Source organism: Aythya marila, assembly GCF_965140915.1.
Source record: "Aythya marila genome assembly, chromosome: 2".
Lineage (NCBI taxonomy): Eukaryota > Metazoa > Chordata > Aves > Anseriformes > Anatidae > Aythya > Aythya marila.
Genome location: NC_139043.1, coordinates 70504953 through 70530403, shown reverse-complemented (window position 1 = coordinate 70530403; position 25451 = coordinate 70504953). Strand labels below are relative to the sequence as shown.

At 38.4% G+C, this 25451-nt stretch overlaps 1 protein-coding gene across 2 annotated transcripts in view; it reads right to left on the bottom strand.

Annotated features, from left to right (window-relative positions):
• The window catches only part of LYRM4 (LYR motif containing 4), a 91634-nt gene that overhangs the window by 34373 nt on the left and 31810 nt on the right, over positions 1-25451 (bottom strand). The window contains exons 1-2 of one of the 2 annotated variants that reach the window (XM_082754422.1): positions 8851-8972; positions 5106-5250 (exon numbers count right to left, since the gene is read on the bottom strand). The exons of the other annotated variant lie outside the window; for it this stretch is intronic. Of the exons in view, the coding sequence (XP_082610548.1) occupies positions 5106-5250; positions 8851-8867 (162 nt within the window). The 5' untranslated portion in view covers positions 8868-8972. Of the gene's footprint in view, positions 1-5105; positions 5251-8850; positions 8973-25451 lie in introns of those variants that run through there. 2 annotated transcript variants of the gene reach the window in all.

Sequence of the window (25451 nt, the reverse complement as noted above, 5' to 3'; positions counted from 1 at the left end):
TAGACAGGGCCTACAGCACATTTCGTATTTTTAGAACTTCTGCCATGTGCATATAATTAATTAAACTTCAATCAATCACTTCTAAATACTGAAAGAAACAGTTCCACACTGTACCTCTGGATTACACATTAATCATTGGTTTGAAAGATCATTTAATTGCAATGAGAATTAAATATATCACAGTATTCCCCCAAATTTTTGTGCATTCTCCCCAGAATTTTCTGCCATGCTCTGCCTTTGTATGAGCCCTCTTTTGCCTCCTAATATTTAGGGAAGGTCTGCCTATAAAATAAAATATGAATAAAGCTTTCTGCAGTTCAGGCTGCCTGGTAACTACACATGTATGCATTGGCTACTTCCCCTCCCTACCTTCTCCAATGTGGTTTGCAGGAGAAGTTTGTAGAAGCATAATAACATCCAAATATTTGCATAGGCAAGATTTTGAAGATTCCTCCAATTTCTTTCTTCTGTATGCCCAGTTCATCATCTTTCAACCCAGTATGAAGATGCTGATTGTGCTACCCGCCCTTAGCTGTAACAGCAGCTTTCAAATATCATGACTTCCCCCAAAAGTTTAAACACTGAGATGCCACGCATGTCAGAGTAAATTTTCAAGAATAGAAGACCCAAAAGAGACCTAGCCACAAATGGCAGGCTTCGGCACCATACTTTCAGCGGATTAAAGCAAAATAAATCTAGTGCAACAGGTATATTAGTTATTCCTGCTGCTTACCTACGTGTTTGGAAAAGAAAGCATTCTGCCTACTTTTTGTTTAATTAAAAAAAGCAGAAGTCACCTACAAAAATAACAGCATCAAGTAGGGTTTCACATACACACTGTCTGGTAACTGTTAGACTGAGCCTTTCTCTTAGACTAATTCCTTGGTCCTTAGAGGGGTGTTTCCAGACTGAAACCATGAAGTACTTACAGAGCAATGACAAAGTGCTGTTAGACAAGGGATTTCATTTGCTCAAGGTGTTTTGGTTGGATTGTGCAGCTGTAATCTCCTGACATAACACTCTGTTTCTTAAAAGCTACAATTCACTGCTCCAGCAGTGGCTATGCCAACATGATGACTATTAGTCGTCACATTTGGTACCCAGCGCCAGGACAAGAGGCCACGGGCACAGACTGACACACAGGAGGTTCTGTCTAGACACCAGGCAACACTTCTGTGCTCTGCAGGTGATGGAGCACTGGCACAGCTTGCCCTGAGAGTTTGTGGCCTCCTCCTTGGAGATCTTCAAAAGCCACCTGGATATGGTTATGCTGCTTATGGCTTCTTACCATGCCAAGCCAGATCTCCAAACTTGCTCCCGTTCAAGTTTGAAACACATTTTATTTCAGCCTGCTCAAAACATTTTGCACCACTTGGTAACAGCTCCACTACAGCTCTCCCTTTTGCCTCATCCATTAACAGGTATTTTCTCAGTATCACTAAGTGTTAATACAACCTACAGCAGAAGGCAAAGCTGACTTCAAATCAGCACATATGGATTAATTGAGCTACTAGGTTTTTGTTTGTAATAGTGAAGAGAATGGGGTAGACTACAAGTTCTTATTGAAAAATGCTGTTTGATTCCAGGCACACCCTTTAAAGTAAAAGGTCACCATTTAGCAAGTTACTACACAGAGTGGAAGTTCTCTATGTAAAACTGAGACCTTAAAGCAGTAGATGCAGGCCTAGCAATCTGCAAAGGGAAACACAAATGCTCTTGCAGTACTACAAAAAAAAAAAAAATAATAATAATGCACACACACAACAGCCAACTGCAAAAGGTACAAGTGTTTGTGTGAAAAAAGAGATCCGATTTCTATTAGGGTGCCTGGGCATATACACGGTGAGGGCAGATACTGCTACATGCCTGTGGTTTAGTAACTGTAAATTGTATGCACACTTATTAAAAGCTAGCTAATAGCTGGTGTTGCCAGTGTACAGCACTGAACAGGAGGCTGGTGAAGGAACACATAACTCGATGGTGTTCAAAACACCTTCCACCCAAAAGGTGATGCCCTGGGTCTCATTTAGGAATAGCTACATGGATGCAGCCTATGTGACAGTTATTCTACAGATAACAAATACAATAATTCTCTATTACACAAGCATCATCTCAAGGTCAGCAAACATTTGTTAGGAATCACTGAGAGAACTGTAACCTGTGTTATTTTCTGACTCTTCCTTATTACTTTATGTAATAAGGAATACTTATATGTATATATATAATCAAACAGCTTTCAGAAGAGGTGTGCAGATCTAGCTAACTTTCTTGTGTACGGGAACAAACAGCTATTATTTCTGTGCACACAAGGAACATTACTGTTCTTGGCAGAAGTGCAAAAATAGAGTCAAAGTCATCTTTCAGGGAATTGCCTAATGCAAAGGAGGCACCCTTCAAACCCAGTTTTTAGAAAACAAAGACATGGTTGTGATTACTTTCCTCATGTGGAAAGAATGACAGACTCTTCTTCACGTTCTCCTCTATGTATTTATTTTGGAAAATTACTTTTTTTCCACTTCAGCTTTCAATGGCTTCCTGTGCAACAAATGGTGGGCTGTGGGGAAAGAAGCTTTACTACAGATGAAGAGCCTCAGCCAGCTTCCCCCCGCCATGCCTCGCTGTATTTACAGCCACGCCTGATGTTACTGAGTCCTGACCAAGCACAAGGTACCTGCAGAAATGTTGCTGGTTCAGAATTCTTCACCCGCAGTGAGGCAGCCTGCTACGCCCTCTTACACCCACTTCACACACACACAATGCCTGGTGACTGACTGGTGACCAAGCAAGATACAGCAGGGTAGTGGCAAACTCCTGTTATAGTTTTTATTCTGGGTTTGGGATTTTTTTTTTTTTTTAATTTTTAAAAAGCAAGATATTAATAAACCAAAGGGTGCTCCCCTGAGAGAAAAAGCACTCATATGCAGTGTGATTACTCACTTGAATCAACCATAACGCTACAACAAGTCCTTCCCTAACTGAGAAGTCACCTATACTACAAGGCACCTGAGCATCATGACTGAGAGGAGTTTCTGCGCAGCATTAAGAAGGTGTGACCGAGAATAAAAAGCAAAGCGATGAAATTCCGAAGCCCTTTTTGGTGCTGAGCACTGGCAAAATGCTGCAACTTTAAGGAACATCACTCTTCCACCCAAATACCAGATTGCAAAGGTATGAATGATGTTTCCTCACTAGGTGATCAGCTTAAAAGATTGTGGAGTAAGGACACAATCACAGGTTTATGTGACTGAGCAACAAAAGTGACATAAAATGTTTGAAGTCCTCCTAGCAAGCACTGTGTGAAGGCAGGCATGGGAGTGTAACTAGTATTGTATATTAAGGAAGTTACTCTCTTCTTCCTTCCCATCAAAAGCAGCCATCTTCTGCTCTACTGCAGGTACCTAGTGCAACAGGGATTCACGAAATTAAATGTAACTGCAGAAATGCAGCACTGACCATTATTTCTGCTGAACAGATTATCCCCCCTACAGTGCTATAAGGCAGCACAGACCATAAACGCTTGCTGGAAACTCAGGACAGAGCAACACTAATGAATAAGGGGTTACCTTACCAGTTCTATTACCTATTGCCATTATCAGCATGTTACTTTACGTTTAACTATCAAACAAGATTAAAAGCTAAAAAACATTTGAGCGGAAAACTGAAGATATAAATAAGCAAAGAAGAAAGCAAAACCAAACAAAGAATTAGACGCACAACATGGCTGAAGACCTTAAGTCTGTAACAAGTATATAAAGTTTTTACTTTTTCACCTTCTGATGGTGAAGATAATGAATTATTTTTTAGAATGCAAAAGCCCTTGAGAAATACATTTATATGGCTGAAGTCTAAAAACAAACCAAAACCTATTCTCAGAACAAATCATATGTGCACAGTTATTAATTCCACTAATAATTCCAGTAAGACTGTAAAACAAGTCACCTCTCAAAACATCTGAAAGAATTATTCACTCATTATGCAAAATGCATGACACTTGGCTTTTTGGATAAACTTAAAGAGATGCAAAATGCTTCCAAGTTCCATCTACCTATAAATAATTTCCGTGTTTTTAAAAACATGCATCAGTAACAACATTTCATAGCACTAACATTTATTTTCTTAGTTGAGATGACTACCTGAAATAACCAGATTTTTTTAGTCCTTTGAAGAGAAGACCAGTTTCACAACATGACTGAAATGCCTCCTACAGGAACAGAGGAATGAGGGTGGGCTACAAACCTATCAAACACTGTTAAAACAATGTTTTTCTTTTCAAGAACATGTCCTACATGTGTTTGCATAGTAGCCTGAGGAATTAGCTTATATAGAAGAGGGATCTTGAACAGCATCTGTAGAACAAGTTTGCTATGTGTGGCACTGTCCACAGACAGCCTCCTGGTGCTGTGGAGGTTTGATTCCTGTGGTCTCTGAACATGGAACCAACACGTCCTGTGGATGCTTCAGCCATTCCCAGCAAGCAGCCAGCTGATCTTGTCTCTTACAAGAAGCAGAAGAAAGACTCATGCTGGTACCTTAGGGAGCAGGGGGAGAAGTCATCAGGCCACAAGCTGTAACACCAGGGAGGGACTTCTGGAAGAGGATCATGTTTTGAGCTGTTGGCAGAGAAGTGACCTGTGAAATAAAAAACTGGAGCAAGACACTGCAGCTGTAATAGGGTAGACTAAGAATTTGTGCACTGATGGTGCAACCCGTTGCACCAATGCTAAGTCCAAGAGGACTGGCTGACAGAAGCTTGAAGTGCTGTAACTCCTACGGAGACACTCAGCACCAGCTGGCAAGAACAGAGAAGGAGAACATTGCTAACAGATGAAAGAAAGGAACCAGACCCAGCAGTGTTTGTGGTCCTACCCACAAAAGCAGAAGTGACCTGGAATACAGCCAAGGCCTTGAGTTTCTTTCTTAGAATGGACTTGACTTGGATAAGATCTCAACTTGCCTCAAGGCTTACAAGCCTCAGAAGGCAACTTGCAGGGCCGTGAATTCTCAAAGTCCAGAAAAGAAAACACGTTCTTGGGATCAGTCTCACCACACCAAGAGTCACAATAGCACAGGAGAATACAAGGTCACTTAAGAAACACCAGCCCTACCATCTTTGTAACCAACATGAACACGTCCAAGAACGAGTCTGCAGGAGGTACCTCTGCAAAGTAGCAGTATTTGGAGCAGAGACATAATGTCAGATATGTAGTGGAAGCATGGAGTGCAGAATTACTTCTCGACTCCAAGGAATAGCTGAAAAGGAATAGAAAACAAATTAATACAGGAGCCCTCCTACCCCCCAAACTGCAGCTCAAGACCAGGGCACTTAAGAGGAACTGCAGAGACATAAAAATTTTGCTTTATATCAACCACATCTGTTTATTATCATAGCGACCAACAGGACGTTGCTGTGGCCTATTTCCCATGGATGACTGTGCTTTTAATAGCACATATGACAGAATATCTAGAATGCCAGGTTTTGTAGTGACTGTAACAAACATTTTATGTAAAAACCGAGGAGTAAAAAATAGTTGTCTAAAATGCCTATAATTCTACTAATGTTTGCAAATACCCATACATCAGAGAATATATTAGTGAGAAAGCTTCAAGCTTGGAGTGAAAGAACACTGACAAGAGGAAATAAATCCAAAAAGATGTCTGCTTGCTTTTCTTTCTTACACTGCTCTGGATGTACACATTTTTAGACCTTAGAGCTTTGTTTAGTTATTTTGTGCAGTGGATTGGAATTGTTTTTGTGTGCATGTGAGAGTATGAACACATGGCAAAATTCAGTAGCTGCACAAATAAGTTAATAGGTCTTTTAAACTACTTTGCTTTTCCTCAGCTTCCGTTGTTTCTACTCCTTGTTCCTTAAAACGCAATACTAAACCATTAAGCAATTCTGTATCTGCTCCAAAAAAACATGTGACTGATGAGAAGAACGACACATAATGGTATGCCCAAGAAGCCCCTTGCAGGGTAATATACTTCATCCTTCATACCAGGAAAAAATATTGTTATAGTGACAACAGCACTTTCAAGCAATGGTAGACCCTCAGAGTGGAAATTCTGGGATGCCATTACTGTATTCGTGACCTGTTTGAGGGCTGCACAGATCTGCTGTTTTTTACCTCCCCCAAGTGGTCAAGAGAGTTTTAAATCTGCCTCGGAGGAGCAGCTTCCTCTCTAGAGCATCTTCTACAGAGTCAGATGAAAAGGCTAGTGGCGGACTAGAAAAAATGTAAAGCTAAACAAAAAAATGTCATTGAGAGGGTAGAAAGCCCAGGAAATGCTCAGCCTCAGAAGTAACACATTTAATTCACATATCCCCATATAACCCCTAAATTTGATTCCTGACTTCCAACGTACAACTGACCAACAATGTGAAATAGCACCCATGTTTGACAGTTTACAAGTGGGTTTAATCACCTTGGTACAGATTTACTACTAATTTATAATCCAATTTGTCTTTGAAATAACTAATATTTCAAGTACCTGACATCAGAGGTAGCTGAACCAGTATAATCTCATTGCAATTAATAGCCTCAAACCATTCAGTTGCAATCTATCACCACTCAAACAGCACTGATTACAATTACATTCCACTTCTCTTTAACATCTCCTGTAAACTTTAGTAAGTAAGCAACTATTCTTCACCCTTTCAGTTACATGTATTTGTCTAAAAATGGTATGGAAAAGTATATAGAGAAAGAAGAGGAAAACCTTACTGTTACTTCAGCTATACTCTAAATCTGTTACAAACATTAATGTGGCTGGAGGCCAGTTTAGACAGGATATAAATGACTGTCCTCCAGTTTGTTCTTTCCTTCAGTCATTAAAGTTTACTTAATATTCATGAAAAATACCTCAGATTCCTGGAAGCTGAAATCCTCTCTTTATTCACAATACAATTATACCTCTGGCTGTATCATAAATTACCTACATTCTCAGAACAACATACTTACTATAAACTTAGTCTGGAGGTCCAATCCTAGATATGAAAGAATAAATTTGTTTTTATACCTAATAATTATTTAAAATGCTTTTCTGTTTATTTAAGTTATAAAGAGTATTCTTTGTACACGGTTGTCAGAGCTTTCTAGGACCACTGAAAAATCTTTCAGTCACTGAAAAATTTGAAACAGGGAATTTCCACTGGTGTTTCTGCTTTGTACTCACACACAGTGAACTTCCCTAGAGAGATATATACAATTTCATGATTGATCTTCCCAAAGAAAGGTCTAGCTGGAGGCAGCTGGCTTTGGCCGGGAAAAAGCAGTCACCAAACAGGCATCTTTCTCATTATGACAGGCAAGGGTGGCTTTGGAAATGATATTAAAACTATTTTCTTGCCTTGTCAAAGCTGTCCCTGTGACTGGGATGAAACATACACAGCTTTCCACAAACTGAAGTTCAAAAGTATGTCTCAACTTCTACTTCCATTGGAAAAAAAAAAAAAACAAACAGAAAAAAACAAGCACAATTTTGTGTAAACAAGTTATGAATTATAACTTTGGCTTTAGTTGTAATCTGATGGATCTACTACTGTTTCATGCCCACTTCACCTTTGACTTTTTATCGTTAAGTACTGGATTGTACAATAGCTAAACTGATGAGTTGTTTTAGTCAGACTCCTGTTCTCATCCTGTAGAACTTCTTAGAAGATTTCACCATTCCCATTCACTATTTACATGTTGATTGAAATTTTCCAGCATTTATCTATCCCAAAGCAGTATTTTCTCCCAGGAACTATGTGCAAGATCCTTCCTAGATCCAATAGGGAATACAGTAAAGCAAGACACAAAGAAAAATATCCTTCTGATTAAAAAAGAAATATTTTAAGTATTTTGATCTGAAGAAATTAGACTAAAACACATATGCTTAAAACCTGAAATTTAAACTGGATAGAAATCTCTGCTAACTACTACTTAAATGTTACTTTCTACACCAAAAATAATCTGTAGCATGATACAGATTAGTATCAGATACAGATAGTAGTTGTAGTTAGGAATGAACGATGGAAATTACATGCATTACAAGTATATACCATAATCAAATTAAGCACTGCTTTTACCCTGGCATACTTTACATACACGTACAAAGATTTTGCTCTCTAAACAGTATTGGCATTTAGAACCTGTTTCTGTAACTTGAAAAATATGCCAGGTTACTCCTGCTCAAGTTCCCTAGCTTTTTGTGCATCTATTCAAGAATGTTATCCTTAGTTCATTGCTATAGTTGTTTTAAAGTGTCTTCATAACCTCCTCCTGTGCAAGAGGACAGAGTCCATCAGTAAAAGAACAAAACCAAAATCAAAGTCCTAGCACACTACCATTAAGAGTAGGTTTTAGTTCTGTAAACTAGATGAAGTCACTGCTGATGCTCGTTAATACAGTAGTAAAAATAGTATTGGCAATAACAACTCAGGATAGGCTTGAAATCTTTGCAATTCTAAGTCTCCCTGGCCTTCAGCCTTACGAAAAACTAGCAATGCTGGAAAAAGAAAAACCAGCAATACAAAAGAGAACTATCACTGGATCTCACTTTGTTCACACTGATTAATAGCTGCCCTTTGTGTTTGTCCTTTTGTGTATAAGATACGTTTTATAAGAAAGACCTAATTCTTAGCCAGGTACATTCATGCCTCAGTATGCATTCTACAAGGGGACTTGATACCCACCATACAACAAATACTGTGCCATGGAATTGGCTGCACAAACGGTAAGAAGGGTAAGTGGCTTTTTAATATTATTATATTGCACATTTTTACCACATAAATTTTACAACGTATCTGTGTACTGACTGTGTGTAACTGAAAAGCTGGGCAATATAATAAAGAAAAATGCCACTTACCTGACTTCCCATAACATGGTCTACAAGAATTCAGGACTGTCTCTCACTAGTATGCTAAACATAGGGATGTCATAGTACAGCAAAGAGTCAGCCTTTTGACAACGAAGGATGTCATGTAGCCTAAGGAAAAAAAATTACAAAGGATTTTTGCTTCTCTAAAAAAACTAGACTGACAGGTTTGTGGAACATGCATCACACAGGATGAACTGAGACAGCTTCTGTGAAATTGTTCACAGTTCAGCTATGCTATTTTCTTCTGTTAAACCAATCCTCTATTTAAGTTTTCCTTTTAATGAAACAGAAAAAGGGATGTTTGTCTCTCCACATACCACTTCTATATTCTTTCAGAAGAGATCCACTATTTTTTCTGAAATTCTTATCCTAAACATGATTTTTTCTGTTGCTAAAGATACTTCTAATACATGCACCACTTTCTAAATAGCTTTGTACCACTGTCTGGGGGATGGAATAAGGGTAGGAAAATTGGAGGAATTTCAAAGCCAGACATAGAAAATTTCTTCAAATAACTTTTTCTAAAGCCATAATTTACTGCAGCTTTATAGTACTGTTTAAGTGTTCAATAAGATTCATACAATAAGAATAAAATCAAAAACCAACAACAAACAAAATCCAACAGCAAACTTATTTAGAAAATGCACCAGGCCTGAAGGTATCTTGGTACACTATAAGTAAAGATTAATGAAAACATGACTTACAAAGTGCAGAACAAAAAACAAATAAACAAAACTAAAAAGCCCTACCCAATTCCAGAAGACTGTTACAGTGTGCTATAAATAAAGTTTAGGCATTAAATTTAGTTTAAAAATATCATTCACCCTTTATATACAAACAATATCAAGAGGTACCTTGAAATACCGATAAATGGAATATCTATGAGCACTCTAGGATACTCTTAGTGCAATGAACACAATATTGCCGGGAAAAAGCAGGCTCAATTTCCTGCAAGAGGTGTAACATAGTTCATCTGTGTTCAGTAATAAGGCTAGACAGATGCCTAATGCCCAAATCTAGAGCATCATTTGATAAGGTGTAAAGAAATCTCTGGTACAGAACATTTCATGGAGGCAAAGTCCAGCCACCTTCTGACTGAGGTCAGCTGAAAGCAAGCTTTACACCTGAGGTCAATAAGAAAATGATTAACATTTCTAGCTTCACACTATCTGTGCATTGGTGATTTTAAGATACTGTGGTTTCTTCCAATGTAGTATGGGTTACAATGCTCTATTTTTCTGCTTCCCAATAACTCCATTCACATAAATACACTTCTACCATGTAAAAGTTACTTTTTCAGGGTAACTGACAGCAATACATTTTCCTGTGATGTTACATACTCTTCCAGTTAACACTTCTCCACTTTTGCATGAAGTGCAGTTTTGATTTTGCAAAGATATGTGTCAGTGCAGTAACAAAGGCCAGACTTTTGGTTCATATACAATTACGCACAAATTCACATCAGAATTGAGAATAAAAAATTCCTCAGTATTAAGCAATCAATCACAAAAACCCATTGTGCTTCTAATGTCTGGTCAAAATTTTTCTGCATTTGCTACTTTTAAAGGAGAACCAGGAAATTCATTACCTATACTCACAAGTTCATGTGGAATAATTTGCTATGTGTCTATAGTTTATTATGGTTTCCAGCCCCAAAAGCTAACTTGAAGCAGAGGAATGACAAAGTCAACTTGAATTTCTTCACAGATTATACAGGATCTAAACCAACCCTCTTTAGGACCCTTGAAAAAAAAATCAAAACCTGCATGAACTTTAAATCCAACTACTGCAGACTCTCTAAACCAAACCTGAAAAGCCTAAAAGACATTTTCTAAAAGAAAAATATATTCACAGCACCCAACACCAAAAAGAATCTTCATATTATGCCAGTGTTAAAACACCTGTCATATACACAACTGGAGAATTACCTGTTTTAGAAATGGAGAAGCCAAGACAACAGGTAAAGACAAAATGGTTGAACAATGTTCTACATCATGGCAAAACCATAAGTTAAACGTATTATTGTAAATCGCTGTTTCTTGAGACTAAATACTTGTTTATCCTGCATCCTTTTCAAATATCTTGGGTATTCTAAAAAGAACATGTGTAAGTATACACCACACTCCCACTCAGCTACAAGGCAAAGGGATGATACTAATTTTACACTTGCAAAATTCTATTAATACTACTGAAATGTTTTCTTTCATCTCAGGAGAAACCTTCTTTCTAGTGTAATTTTCTTCACGTTCCTTCTTTAGCCATGGAATTGCTCTCCATACATCCTGCTGTTGGTGAGTATCACTTAATAAAGGTTACTGTGGAAATATCTATAGATCAGTAGAAATTTCTGTTACAAGAGTATGGTCCTTACATGTGGGTTTTAATCTTTCAAATAAAAAGACTATGTCAGCAACTATTTTTACCACGGGGAAAAATCTGATATTGCTTATTAAGAGACATGTTACAACAGCACCTTTTTGTTGCCTTATTGTAAGTGCTCAAAGACAGCTTTGAAAAAAATAGGTTCCCATGAGAAAGGACTACACAGCAGACACAATTCTCTTACAACACCTTTGAAAATTCCACAGAGAAAAATAAAAGAACAAAAAAAAAAAAAAAGAAAAACCAGCAGTAATAATTTGCCAAGATTTTATAGAAAAAACAAAACAAAACAAAACAACAAACACAAACTACTGAAAAGAACAAGAAAATCATACCTACCATTTAGATAGAAAAGATCACCTGAACCCTCCATAATACTACTACCAAAAAGAAATCGTCTCTAAATACAACAGCGCTATTCAGTATTTTAGCTGCACAGTTCTAGGTCACAATGAGGCTGCAAGGTGGTGGTGCCAGGAATGGGGATTTCCCTCTTCCCTCTGAAGTGCTCACTGTGGGAACCAGAAGATCATCTCACAGATCGTCAAGGAAGAGCAGTCCACCTGCAAAATGCAAGCTGGTACTAACAGCCTTTCCAAAAGTGTGTGGTACAGGACTTCTGTATCCCATGCCTAAGGCCTAGGATGTACAGATCCTTGCTGAGTGCAAGTTCTGAGTAACTCTGTGGCTCCTTCTTCCCTCCAACAGAGCGCTGGAGGTAGCAGGTGCAGAACAAGGGACACAGGCAGGGAAGCAGAAACTGAGGGTCCACAAACTTGGAACTAGTTTGCTGCCTATTTCAGTAGTCTTCTTTCTGCTAACACACTGTAAGCCCCTTGGCTTTTACTTCAGCCAGTAACAAATGGTAGAAACGAGCCAAAATAACTCTGTTATTACCTACAACACAGAAAGGCTGCATGCTAACAATTAAATGTTCATAGAACCCAAAATTTCTGTGCATTTATGCAATTACTACACCAGTAATGAAATGCTCAACCCTAAATATATAGTAACACAATTCAGGCAATTTTTTTAGAAGTGATTTTTCCACCTCTGCTATCCTCAAATCTCCTTATGCTCTCACAACTACAGATAAATACTGAGAGTGAATTTTCAAACAGACTCCCAAGCCTGAATCTCAGCTCAAAACCCAGTGGAAATGTTTTGCAATAAACGTGTTTCTAAAAATGGCCCAATACGTCAGAATAGCACAGCACAGATTTAGAAGGAGTGTGAGTTTTTCCTCAATGCGATACTGAAAACAGCATTTCAGCATGATTTTAAACACAGCCTCGTAAGTGTGATAATAGGGAAGAGAACTATTAATACAAAAACGTCATCAGCTCCTTCTCCTCCTCTCAGGTTTTCAGGCTCTTGCAGCACATTGTTGCCTTACTTGATCCAAAACCAATACAAACGTGACCTGCAGACACAAGCTGGCAGAGCAGACCATTGGATCAAGGTAGATACGGCTTCGTATTGCAGGACCCATGACCCTCTGCCTCTTAGAGGTCTTCTTTTGACTATAAGCTCTTCTTTTACTACTTTTCCCCTTTGAAGATTTGACTTGAAGGATAATAAGGCTTAATTAAGGTTTAAAATCATTTGGAGGCGGATGATCGCACAGAGCAGAGAGGACAGCACAGCACAGAGCAAAATAAGGATAGACTACACAGACAGGAACAGAATTGCAAGAGCAATTCCAATGGAGGCAAAGTCTCTGTTCTGTATCCACAGTCATCTTCATACTGAGTGCCGAGTGCAGGAAACGCATGTGAAATGTTTAGTTTTGTTTGCATTTTACCTTTTGATGGATCCTGGGATGAACAAGCATGCCAGAAAAGCAGAGGTAAAAACCCAGTTGATCATATGATAGATACCAGGTCTTGACAGTTTACCCACACCCGCCCCAAACCCTAGCATTTCCAAATCAGAAATATCTGCACACGAGTCTTTTAATTATAGGATTATTTCCAGAACTTCTCTCTTAAATGGCTCCTAGTGATATAGAATTTAAAATGTCCCCCTCAGTGTGATTTCTACCAATTGCCCTGCTTGTCCAATATTAAACAACAACAGCAACAAAAAAAACAACAACAAAAATCCACAAACATAGAAATCTGAAATCCACCATTGTAACTATGAAGAAACGGTACTGAAAGACATGTCATGTGCTAAAATTAGGAAATCAAGCTCTTAATTATTCCAAAAGTTACAGGCGGTGCTGGTAAATATTTCATGCTTTTTACTGCAAAAAAGAAAAAAAAAACACACACACACAAAACAAAACAAAAAACACATTCTGATCTCCAGGGTTCAGAACATGAATCTGTTCAACACCACTCTCATGAGACTGAGCACGGAAGAGAGGAAAATTTGCAAATACGTGTAACAATATCCCATGTTAAAATGCCAGGGTGAAACACCAAGTCTTTGCAGGAACATTCTGAAATCTACTCTTTATGCAAGGACAAGAGATGGAACTTTGCAATGAGGGACATACTGACTAGAAATCAAAAACAAACTAAATTTCTATATACTTTAAAAAAAATAAACAACCCCCCCCAGATGTTAACTTCAGTGTGCTTCCTTAACTATTACATCCATATCTCATATTACACACTTTGATGTGTGATTGTAAAATGTACTGTAAAATTGTTATATGGAATTGAAATTTGTTGCAAGAATGGATGAGGTTTTAAAATGCTGTATCTAGGCTAATAAAGCAAGTGCTAAATATATGCTATTTGACAGATGTAAAAGCAGACTGTTTCACAAATGCTGTTACAATTTGTACAGCACTTTAGAAACTTCAGGCTAACAGCAACACATACATGTAAATCGCCAAGAACTGGCAAGAACGCTAGGTTTTATTTTTGCTTGTTTACCCAAATCCTTCAAAGAGACTCACCAAACCACTGCTGAGATCCACAGGAGAAACAAGGAAAAGGTGACTCCATCCATGAGACCTTTTCTCTAATTATCTCAAGCCAGATTATTAGTTTAGTTGAAAAAAAAACACAAACAAACCAAAAAACACGAGTCATGCTACACATAGGGCTGTCTGATTATTCATTCATGTTTCTACAGTTAATATACAAAGTATGGATTCTAAAAGACTTTATGACAAAGAAAAGTTCAATAAACAAATTTCAGATTCTACCATCGTGTGATCTACATGTAGATTCTGATCTTTTTAAAGCACACACTAACTACTATAGTAGGTGCTCTTACACACACACAGATGCTTCATTATTTAATTTACTAAGCAGCACTTCTGATCATGTGTCACAATGATTCAGAACAATCTCAGAAACTGCAAGTTCAAACCACAGCAGGATTCTGAATCAGGTTTCTTTAAGTGTTTCGGGTCAGTAACATCATTTAATCTCAGGAACACACTGCTCTGGCGTAGCTGTGTTGTATCTCTGGTGCCAGGAAAGAGTTCCCTCAGACAGCAGCAGGAAATACAAATTAAAATGCATATGTCATAAATAAAAAGCAAGGGGCTGCCATTGATGAGGAGTCCACATGCCTGCATGTTGGGTAGAAGCTCCACAAACTCCACATATGGCAGAAATGACAGTTTTCAGCACTGAAGTTCATGGAAAGCAAGCTGGTGCTATGGTATACATCCTAACAGCACAACACGATGCATGGCTAGGAGTAGACAGCATGAGCAATTAAAAAAAGAAATAAATTAGAAAAGATGAGCAATAAAAACATGGGTGAAGTGTTATGACTGTAGATCATCATCTGCTGTTTAGCTACTAATGCAGACTTTTCAGAACTGGAATCACTTTTATAAAACATCTCTCATTACTTCTCATTTCCAATCAAATAGATGTGGACAACAGGACGTGTCCAACTGTACACATACAATCTCTTAGCCAAGTATGCAAATAAGCAGCTGATTCCAGTAATTTTCTTCTACAGCCAGACACTGGCTTGTTTGACAGCAATGGATGCCATGAGCAGTGAACTGTGAATGCCTCCATGTGGTTGGAAGTGCAAAAAAAAATACTCGGTGCACGACACTTTAAGTTAGACATTCTGGGTCCCAGGGGAAGACCAAGAGCAAGAGGAAGATGGTGGAACAGGGGCCCTAAATGGCTACAAGAAAGCAGACGTGGATGCCAGGCATCAGCTCTGACCAGGCTGGTCCTTTGAAACTGCTAAGGTCTGAGCTAGTGGTTACACTGAGGTAGGAGAACAAATTATGTTGATGTATTATTACATCTGCTGCACTGACCAAGGCTCTCAGTTGTGCAGAATTATGCAGAGAACCACGATCACAGCACTCTGTATTTGCATTTATTTACAGTGCTGATCTACTCACAATACAGACAACAGTCGCAGATTTACCAGCAGCACACTAAGCATAAATTTGTGTTTTGTACAAGAAATAACACATTAACAATTCTGTTCTGAAAGTCATGTTGCGTAAGAAGATCTGGTATTAATTTACAAGGGTAGGACCCCAAATACACATGCCTTATTGTGATGAACTGCAATTTGTCAGTTATTTATGAAACACAGGCTAGTGAGTACTCTGTGTCTCTCCCCACATGCCTAAGAGAGGATCCTTTAGTTCTACACCTATTCCATAACCCTAAAAGCACCAAGCCAAAATGAATGGCGCCCTGCATGTTTAGGGATACCAACTTTAAGAACACCAAGGGTGAATTTAATGCACAAAAGGCTGGATCAGAATTAAGGGCTGGATATAAAAGCCTCCAATTATTCTGCAGTATGTCAGGCTATGCTTTTATTTCCTTTGCTGGAGAGACTGAGGAAAGCATTACTGTAAAAACATTTTAAAATGAGAAGCAAATGGCATTTAAAACAGCTTCATTTCCTACTTAGAGTAGACTCAAGAGCAAGGGGAGCAAGCATGTAGGAAGGAGAGTGCTTGAAGAAAGAAAGAAAGAAAAGCACAGTAACCGGCACTTCTCTGCAATAATATTATCAGCCTGCTGAGAGCAATTACAATAGCACAGACAGCCCTTGCTTTATTGTGACCTTATTGAATTAAATCTGAGGAAAAAAACTCTGAAATTCAGCAGGGAATTTCTTAGAAAATTTTAATGCCAACTTAAATTTGATCCAAAGGCCTCAATATTAAAGGTCATATCCATTACAGTACAGTGGGAAACCGTGGATCTCTCTGTTCCTATGTTCCACCCTTTCTTAGTTTTGTTTTCTTTTCTAAGAGGAGGTCAGAGATTCTCCTTCTCTCAGTCGTACAGCACTCTGTATCAGAGGTACAAGACTATTTACATTTTAAAAAAGCATTAGCCAGCAAATCAAATAAAAAACCGTCCTATCTTACTTTAAATGAAAAGCTGAACACAAAACCACAAATCAAACAGCAATGATGAAACTAACGCACTCTACAGTCTGATTTTACCACCTTTTGTGGATGTATACAACATGCAATTTGATCTTAATTCAATTATCTGCCACAGCACTTCCAGATCAACTATCATCATGATGGAAGGCAGGTATCAAGTGACCACTGACTTTAACAGAATGGTAAAATCTGTGATTTTTTTTTTTTTAATCAAATTCTTAATTCTTGATCACAGCAAACCTTTGAAATAGGGAGTGCATTCCCAAAAGCCTGATCAGCTGAGCCTTCAAGGTTCCTTGTTTGTACATCAGCAAGCACAACGGTGACAAAAGTTATGGAGTGCCCCTGCAAGCCCCATCATTCCCCTACTCACAGCTTTCAGCTTTACAGCAGGAGATGCACATGCTAAGCACCAGTGAGAAACAGCACACTGTACAGCATACATGGCACTGCTCATGAATTCCTTTCTGCAGGAGCTATTGCTCCCAGATTTTCAGGATATCTACATGAAGTTACTCTGCTTTTTAGCTAGAGAGTTAGGAAAGAACTCGAAACATATATGGCTTGTACTTTTTCAAAAAGATTAAAAAAAAAATCTACTTTTACACAATTTTTTTTTCCAAATATGAAAGTGTATGAGAGAAAAAAAAACCTCAAGCTCCTGAATGCTTATGTAATTGCTTTTGAGCTTTCATTGCTGTGACTTCCAGTGCAACCTGAGCTCCTAAATATGAGAAGGCAAGTCTGAATCCTTGTTATCACTTTGCTCAGGTACCCTCTGAACAAAAGAGCCATTGGTTCTTTTCAGCCTAGGAATATTCATGATGGAATTAATATTCCTTACAGTTCTTACTTTCTCAGTAGCCTCAGTATTCACTTAATGTAGGATGTCTGATGAAAGGAAAAAGGTTAAAAGACAAGTTTCCCATACCAGGGTCATCTAGGTTTCAGAATGTATCCCATCTGATGACCTGGCAGTGACAATTTCAGCATTCCCCAAATGTACTGGGGAACCTGGCAGTTGAACTAGTGTAACCTACCAATCAGTCTTGGTTGGCATTTGTGGAGGACAGAGAATAAAAATAATCTTTTCTGAACTTAATTCATACGAGATTTTAGATTCTTCATGCCAAACTACATTTCATGTGTGTCCCGAGGACATTACCAGGTTTGAAACGAACAAGGGAAATTCAGCTTGAATGCCACCACTTCTTAAACTACAGACATGCTTTCACCTATCAGTATGTTGATCCAAACTTACTCTTCTACACTTAGATGCAAACTACCCCTAGCTCAGAACTTCTGCAGCAGTGTCCGAGCAAACGTGCCCTATCAGCCATACACCAGGATGACCGCTTTTGAAACTAAATATAAGTTACTCAAACACTCTACTACAAAGCTCTCTGCAAATGTATCAAAATGCCACGCTAAAGAAAGCATTGATGGTTTTGTCTTCTGAATTACTTTACCCTTCACAAAGAGATTGATTACACATCCTTGCTTTAATCTGATTTGATTTGCTAACCACTGTAATTTTGTTCCTCAGACAATTGTGTCTTAGTCCAAAAAAAAAGAGGGAGAGACTTAATTACTTTTAACATTTGCAAACGGTCAACAAAATGGCTGCTACACTAGAGAAAAAAAAATAGCATTTTGTCTTCTCATACAACAGCTAGCCTTGATGTTACAGTACAGACATCTTAGTTTTGTAATACACTGTATTACATTTTGTATTACAAATTTATTTTATTTTATTAAAAAAAAAAAAAGGATTTTATCAGTAAGAAGAGGTTACAAACTATAAAAATAGAAATTTCAATTGTGACACTGGGTAGGATGGCATCAGGCTTCATAAGTGTTAACTCACCTGTTTGGCTGCCATTTTTGTCTCATAAAAGTTCAAAGAGGTGAAATAAAAACTATCAATCTACCAATAATAGTTTTCAAATAACAGCAGCTTACTCGAAATACAGAGAAATAATTATTTTAGGGTACTTAAGCTACTATGTGAGGGACCAAGGAATTGGAGTGGAGAACAATGAAGGCTGGAGGAAAGGAGTACAGTTAAATTGCTCAAGTGAAAGGAACTTCACTATCTGCATCAAGATTTGAGTGTTTAAATTGGTCCTTAAATTTCCTAGGACTGAGATCCTGGTGAATTTTTATTCACCCTTTTCTCACCACACTTGCTAAAAGGAGAGTTGGTATCATCAGGTATATAAATATTCTTTTCTTACTCTTTCCACAGATTAAAGATGCTAGTCATGCTCCTTTTCCTCTTTTTCAATTGACCTGTTGTTCCTTCCTAAAGCATGCATTTATCTTCCTAATCTCATTTTCAACTTAAGCAAATGGTGTATCTGACTCTATGGAAAATCCCACTTAATTCTACAGCATTTCAGATAACAATTCGTTTAGTCAACAGTTCCTTCTACGAGTAGCACTGTAAAATTCAGCCCTATACAAGAAGCTATTAAAATAATTAATTTTATATAATATTTGAGTATAACAACATTAATTAATTTTATCTTAATTGTTGTACATGTATGTGTGTTTACTTGAAAAACTGCATTTCACCTATAAGACCTAAATTAAAAAGACAAGAAAATTACAAAACACAAATAGCTGCTTCCTTGCTTCTCTGCTTCCCTACCATGTCACACTGTGTAGAGTCAGTGGCTCTTCTTAAACTGCCTCAGCTATTAAGTCTTTCTTCGCTGTTCATTAGACAAGGTTTTTAATTCTCAATTTGTCTTTGGTGTGTCCCATCAAACATGGTCAGACTGACACAAACAGTGTGGTCAGCATCCTGCCAGCTTTCTGTCTCAGCTGTCTCTCATTATCTTCCAGTTTACTGCTATTTGGATGTAATGGTAACAGGAAAAAAATAAAAAAATAGAGTGAGGTGGATGGTAAAGGGCTATCTACTGAGTCAGACAATATTGTAAAATTTGGAATACCAAGCTTTAACTCCTGCTGTAAGCATTCTTAGGGAACCCGGGCAAATAATTTGGGTCCCAATGCACCAAAGTCCTCAAGTTTATGCTTAAATTTAAATAGAAATTGCCTGCCTCATTTTTACCTCAATACCTTTAAGGGCAAGCATGTGGTGAAATGCATAGCTAAAAGCAGGTGTCTTGATCTCCAAGAGCTTGCTGCTCCTTCTGTAGAGCAGGGGTAGCACCAGTGATTCTCCCTGTCCTTTGCCTTGCTTGTGCAGCTGGGAATAGAGAAACAGTCCCAGCCCTGACAAGGTCCTTGCAAGACAAATGTGCAAGTATTGCCACACTCACAAAAATGTTAACAATAGTAAAAGCTGTTTGAAAAGACTCTTTTTTTTTCCCAAACCCATAAAGTATAACATGTATGTGGTAAAGGTATTTTTCTGTCATTTTAATGGGTTAGTTTTTCAGTATTACTTTACAGCATGTGACTTTGCATATAATTTTTTTCTCTTCTTCCCCCTTGAGAATACATACAAATCATTTAAAAGCAATTTACAACATGTCAAACTGCTTAAGGAGACTCTTAAAAAAAACTAATGTATGAAGTTAACCACTGGCATGATTTATTATTGAAGTTCCACTGTTATAACTTGACAATTAAGAAATATTGATAAATGTAAACACATTATTGATGTCAATTAAAAAGCACAAGATTGATTAACCTCCCAGAGGTATACTGGCTCAGGCTGTTAGAGAGTAATCACCCTCAGCAAGTATTCACTACTGACAAATGTGCACAGAAATTAGACTGCTGTGAGACAAAAAGTACTTTCAATTAAAATTAAGATCATCTGAACACATGACCAAAGCATCGGGTCAACAACAAAATAACACCACCAGAAATACAAGCAAGATACGTATTAATATGAAAGGCTAAGTGATTAGGTCACATAATGCTCTCATTAATCATGCACTGATGAAAATATGGTTAAAAATTACTGAAGGAACTGCTCAGCAAGTGAATTATACTCATGAAAGAGAAAGAAAGGCTATGAACGTATAATTTAGCCACTACACTGCAATATTCATAACTGCCCTGCTGAGGGACAAGACCTTGCTTACAGGATAAACATCAGATCCCAGTTTAAAGTATATATTTATGTACATCCTAGAGGTGACCAAACTATAATGGTGAACTTGAAACTCTACTTAGCAATGGTTCAATTTCTGCAGAGCAAACAGATGTTCAGGTAGTACATACTTTAGAGGGGGGAAGCATACACCTGGCATACCCCAGAAAGGAAAAAAAAAAACAGGAATCAGTCAGTTTGTAATTTAAACATGCCTGGAAGAATTTGGCCTCTTTTTTTTTTTTTTTTTTTTTCTTTTATTCTTTTTACTTGCTTACAGAATTAATGTACTGGCATAATGCCTGTCACCACAGTGAAGGGCACTGCAGCTATAGCTTTTAATGACAAGAGAAAAAATAAAACACCAAAAAAGACCTCCAACACCAAACATGCTCACCTCAGAAAGCAGAGCTAAAGACAGCAGCAATGCACCAGTACCAAGGAGACTGCGTAAACAGTAATTAAACTCCTCACTACACTCTTGTCTAGAAAATAGACTTCACTTAAACTTCCAAGGGCTTGACCAGACATACTGATAGCAAAGTCTGGCCACTTCCCTCCCGAAAGTTTGACCTCCATCACAACTTCATGGATCAGACATGTTCCATTCAAATACAAGCAGCTACAAAGGCATTAGACAGGATCTGAATTAATGCACAAAATGTAAAATTGAAACACATCCATGATAAAGCTTTTTTTATTTGAAAGAGCTTTGTGTGAAGGCCACACGTGTTTATGTTTATTGCCAAAATAAAGTGAGATCACTCTGGACCTACGTGGCTGCAAAATTCAGTCAAATGGTACTTGTGACAGATCCCGTGTTGGGTGCTAAACTAAAACACAGGGGTATTCAACAGACCCCACACAGGACCACTGGTATATGAAGACACAGCAGACACAAAGGACAACTGCTGATCATTATTATTTTAAATATTAACTTTTTTTTCCCCAGATTTTCATTAACTTACAGTTAACATTGGTAGGATTTATAAACTGGTTTCATTTTGACAAGCAATTTTAAAATACAGAAACAACTGTCAGCTTAGCTACTGGGACAACGGAACAGCTTCAGGGTCAAAAGCAACAGAAGCATGACGATAACAAAATGGGTCGGCATAAAGGACGACTGAAGGCAGGTTTGTGGAGCAAACAGGACAAACAGAGGTTTTTTTTAAAGCCTGGCGTTATGCTGAGAACGAAGATGAGAAACTGTTTAGACTGAACAAATTATCTATGGAAGAAGCAAATTAAGGTATCCAATTTAAAGTGGCAGGGGAAGATTTTACATATTGTATTTTCAACTTGCTGTAGGGGGACTTGTGTCCATCTGAGAAGTCAGGAAAGAACGCAAGTAGCTTAAATAGAAACTAAAATGCTGCTTCTTCCCTTGAAAAGCTATAAAGAGAAAACCTGTAATTCTAATATGCTGAGAGACTGATGACTGAGCATGTTGGGAGAAAATGTCATTACGAAAACATAAAAACCCAGCATTGTGCCCACGTTTACAAGATCAAGTGACTTGTAGGTCAACGAGGTCGTCAATACCATCCTAAATTGCAGACTGAAGCTCAAGGGCAGCAGGACACAGTCCTGGGGATCTGAGGCACCAAAGTTGCCAGAACCTGTCCTGTACTTGCTTAGTTCTGATGCCATTGAGCCTGGCCCTGCCTCTTCAATAAGCAGTACAAAACTGGGATGAAAAGTTTTCTCAGCAAGGAATGAGAAATAAAAGAACAAATTAATAAGCAATAAAATCTGTGGGAGAACAAAATTAAGATCACTGCTGTAATAAAAGCACCGTTCTCTCTCTCTCTCTCTCTTTTTTTTTTTTCTTTCTTCCCTGGAAGTCCTCAAAACAGCAATCCCTTTCATTTCCTCAGGGTCTAGCTCTACTTAAAACTGGTTTACCCCCATTATACCACCACAGATCAGCAGAAAGATCTATCATCTGAAATGCAAGTAATTTACAGTACACATGCAAGGCATTTACAAGATAGTATGTTTCATAAATAACACACCAAATACAGCCACACATCTCTTTCCTATTCAGTAAAAAAGAGAGCTTCCACAGATATTCTCTGCAGCAGACTGGCACCTCCAGGAAACCACGTAGCAAGAAAGGGAAAGTAAGTTGCTCTGAGCTGAGTGTATTTTCACAGAATCACAGAATTGAAGGGGTTGGAAGGGACCTCGAGAGATCATTGTGTCCAAACCCCCTGCCAAAGCAGGTTCCCTATAGCAGGGTGCCCAGATAGGCATCCAGATGGGCCTTGAATATCTCCAGAGGAGACTTCACAACCTCCCTGGGCAGCCTGTGCCATTGCTACGTCACCCTCACCATGAAGAAGTTCTTCTGCATATTGGTGTGGAACTTCCTGAGCTCCGTTTTGTGGCCAGTGCTTTCAATGCTATAAAGTCATCTTCACAGCTCCCGGGGCTGGCACCAGTGCATTCAGAATGGCAGACCCAACAACACCACAGTCACATTACAAACATGGCAGAAGTCACCTGAGTTTGGGAGGCTCAGATGGGTGGCACTTATTTCTACCTTTCCTCTCGGCAACGTTTTGTATTTATATTAAGACACACGTGTATTTGCTATTATTTGCCTTGTTTGGAAGAGGCCCACGTGAAGTTTTGTAGCAACAGCCATCCTTGTGAGCTGTATTCATCTACGTACCAGACAGAAGCCTTAAGACTTGAACACAGGAAAGCAGAAAGTGTGAAGGGATGAGTAGTAGATGAACACATTTCCCTGAAAACAAGATTTTTTTCTCCATGTGTCTGAGGCTTTCTTCAGCACACGCTGGCTCAGTTGGTGCTGCTGCCTCTTTCAAGGAGCTCCAACCAGCCAGGCCGGAGCAGCTTGCTCTTTTCCATGGGGAAGCTTACACCTAGCACTGATCTGATCAGATGCGACACACTGCCAAGCCAAATTGCTCACTATAGAAAGTCAGTCCTCCTCCTGTCCTTCAGACAGCCCTCCTCTATGTGTAACACCAGATGCTCAGAGCTCTGGATGCCTTATATAACTACTTATTATTTATGATAAGGCCCCGACCTCTCTGGATTAGCAACTAAATATAACGGAAATAATAGAAGCTCTTTAAAATACTTCATCTGTCATACAAGCAGCTGTTAACACTCAGGTCGTGTTTTTTTTTTTTTTTTTTTTTTCTTCCTTTACTTTTTTTTTCTTTTCTTTTTTTTAAAAAAAGGTTGTTGTGTATTTCAAATGCTGTGTTGTATGGCAAGCATTCCTGTTACATCTTTTGGAGCAGGGAGACTCTTAGAGCTTCAGGCTAACTCCCAACTGCCCCCGCCTGCAGCCTAAAGGTTACTTTCAATGCAGGACCTACTTCGGTATTTAATATTGCAGGCAGAAGCTGCCACTTGCAATTTAATCAGTGGGGCAAACAGCAAATCATTTGTGAAAATGCTGTCTTGTTCTCCATCAGGAGAGTTAAATGAAAGCCTGGAGAGTAACACTGCTCTGGAGACTCACACAGGTGTAACCTGGAGAGCAACTCCACCTGAAGATGGTGAGATGTCTGCTGTACTTCCTGCACGTTCAGTTGCTAGAAATTAAGCTGGTATGACAGCTCTGGGCTTGTGGCACCTGTTACAGTACTGCTCATCTCCAACGCTATCCCCCATGACAAGATGAAAAAGCTACTTGGAAAGGTCAGCTGAAGGAGATCTCACTACCACCACGTCCCATGAAGGGACAAGTGCTGATTCACCTGTGCTTCAGTTCAAATTTACCAACCCTTTTTCAAGTGACTCCTGTTTCAGTTTTCTTCTTGTTCCTTCTCACGCTCCTCCCCCCCAAAAAAACCCTGTATGTATAATTACTGGACATAAGATGTATTTACTCTCATACTGGAATACAAAAGTAGTGTAGCTCTGAATTTTATGCTTCAATTTTAATTTCAGCCTCATTATACTAAACGCTAGCTATCATCCATCCCTAAATCTCCCTCATTTGCATCTACATCTCTTTCCAAGTAAAGAGCACTGAAACTTAGCGTATGTTAAAGATTTCTGTTTTTCTTCAAAGCATGTCCTTCTATGTAGGTTACAGTTACAAAAGAAATATATAAACTTATATTTCTTGAGTTATGTTCTTAGATCGTCTAGAGAGTAAATGCAACTTGGATAAATCAAATAGGATCTAAATGACTGGGAGGGAAGTGTTAAAAAATCACCACTTCAAGAACTTTGAAATCAAAACCAAACCCAGCCCACAGAACAACTCCCCTAATGCCACCTCTCCTCCAAATTAGCTAATTCAATTTCAGTATTTGGCTTCGCCAACAAAATTCCAGCATAATTTTAGAAAATGCACACAGGGAGCCAATCAAGTGAGAACTCCTCTGCCGAATCAATTAAAAACTGACTACTGGCATTACAACAGACTAGGAGATGCAAGAAAAGTGAAAAAAGTTTCATTCCAAACATTTTCATTGTAGCTAAATTCTAGGTGGCATTGCCAGTTTTTACAAGCGTATGGATGCTTGATTACCTCCAAAAACTAATTCTATACAGTTATTTGATCAAACTGTTTTGATAGGATCGTGGGCCATTGTTTTTTCATGTTGTTCACCTCCTGATCTTCTTCTGCAAGTGAGGCATTTAAAAATTCTTCCCTGCTTCTACCCTTGCTTTAACAGAGTAAATTCTCGAGAGGTAGAAATAGTTCTCTCTGTGTAATTTTGGCTTTATCCTGGTTTGAAAGTATAGGTGTGCAACTGTAACAGCTATAAATATGACACTTCC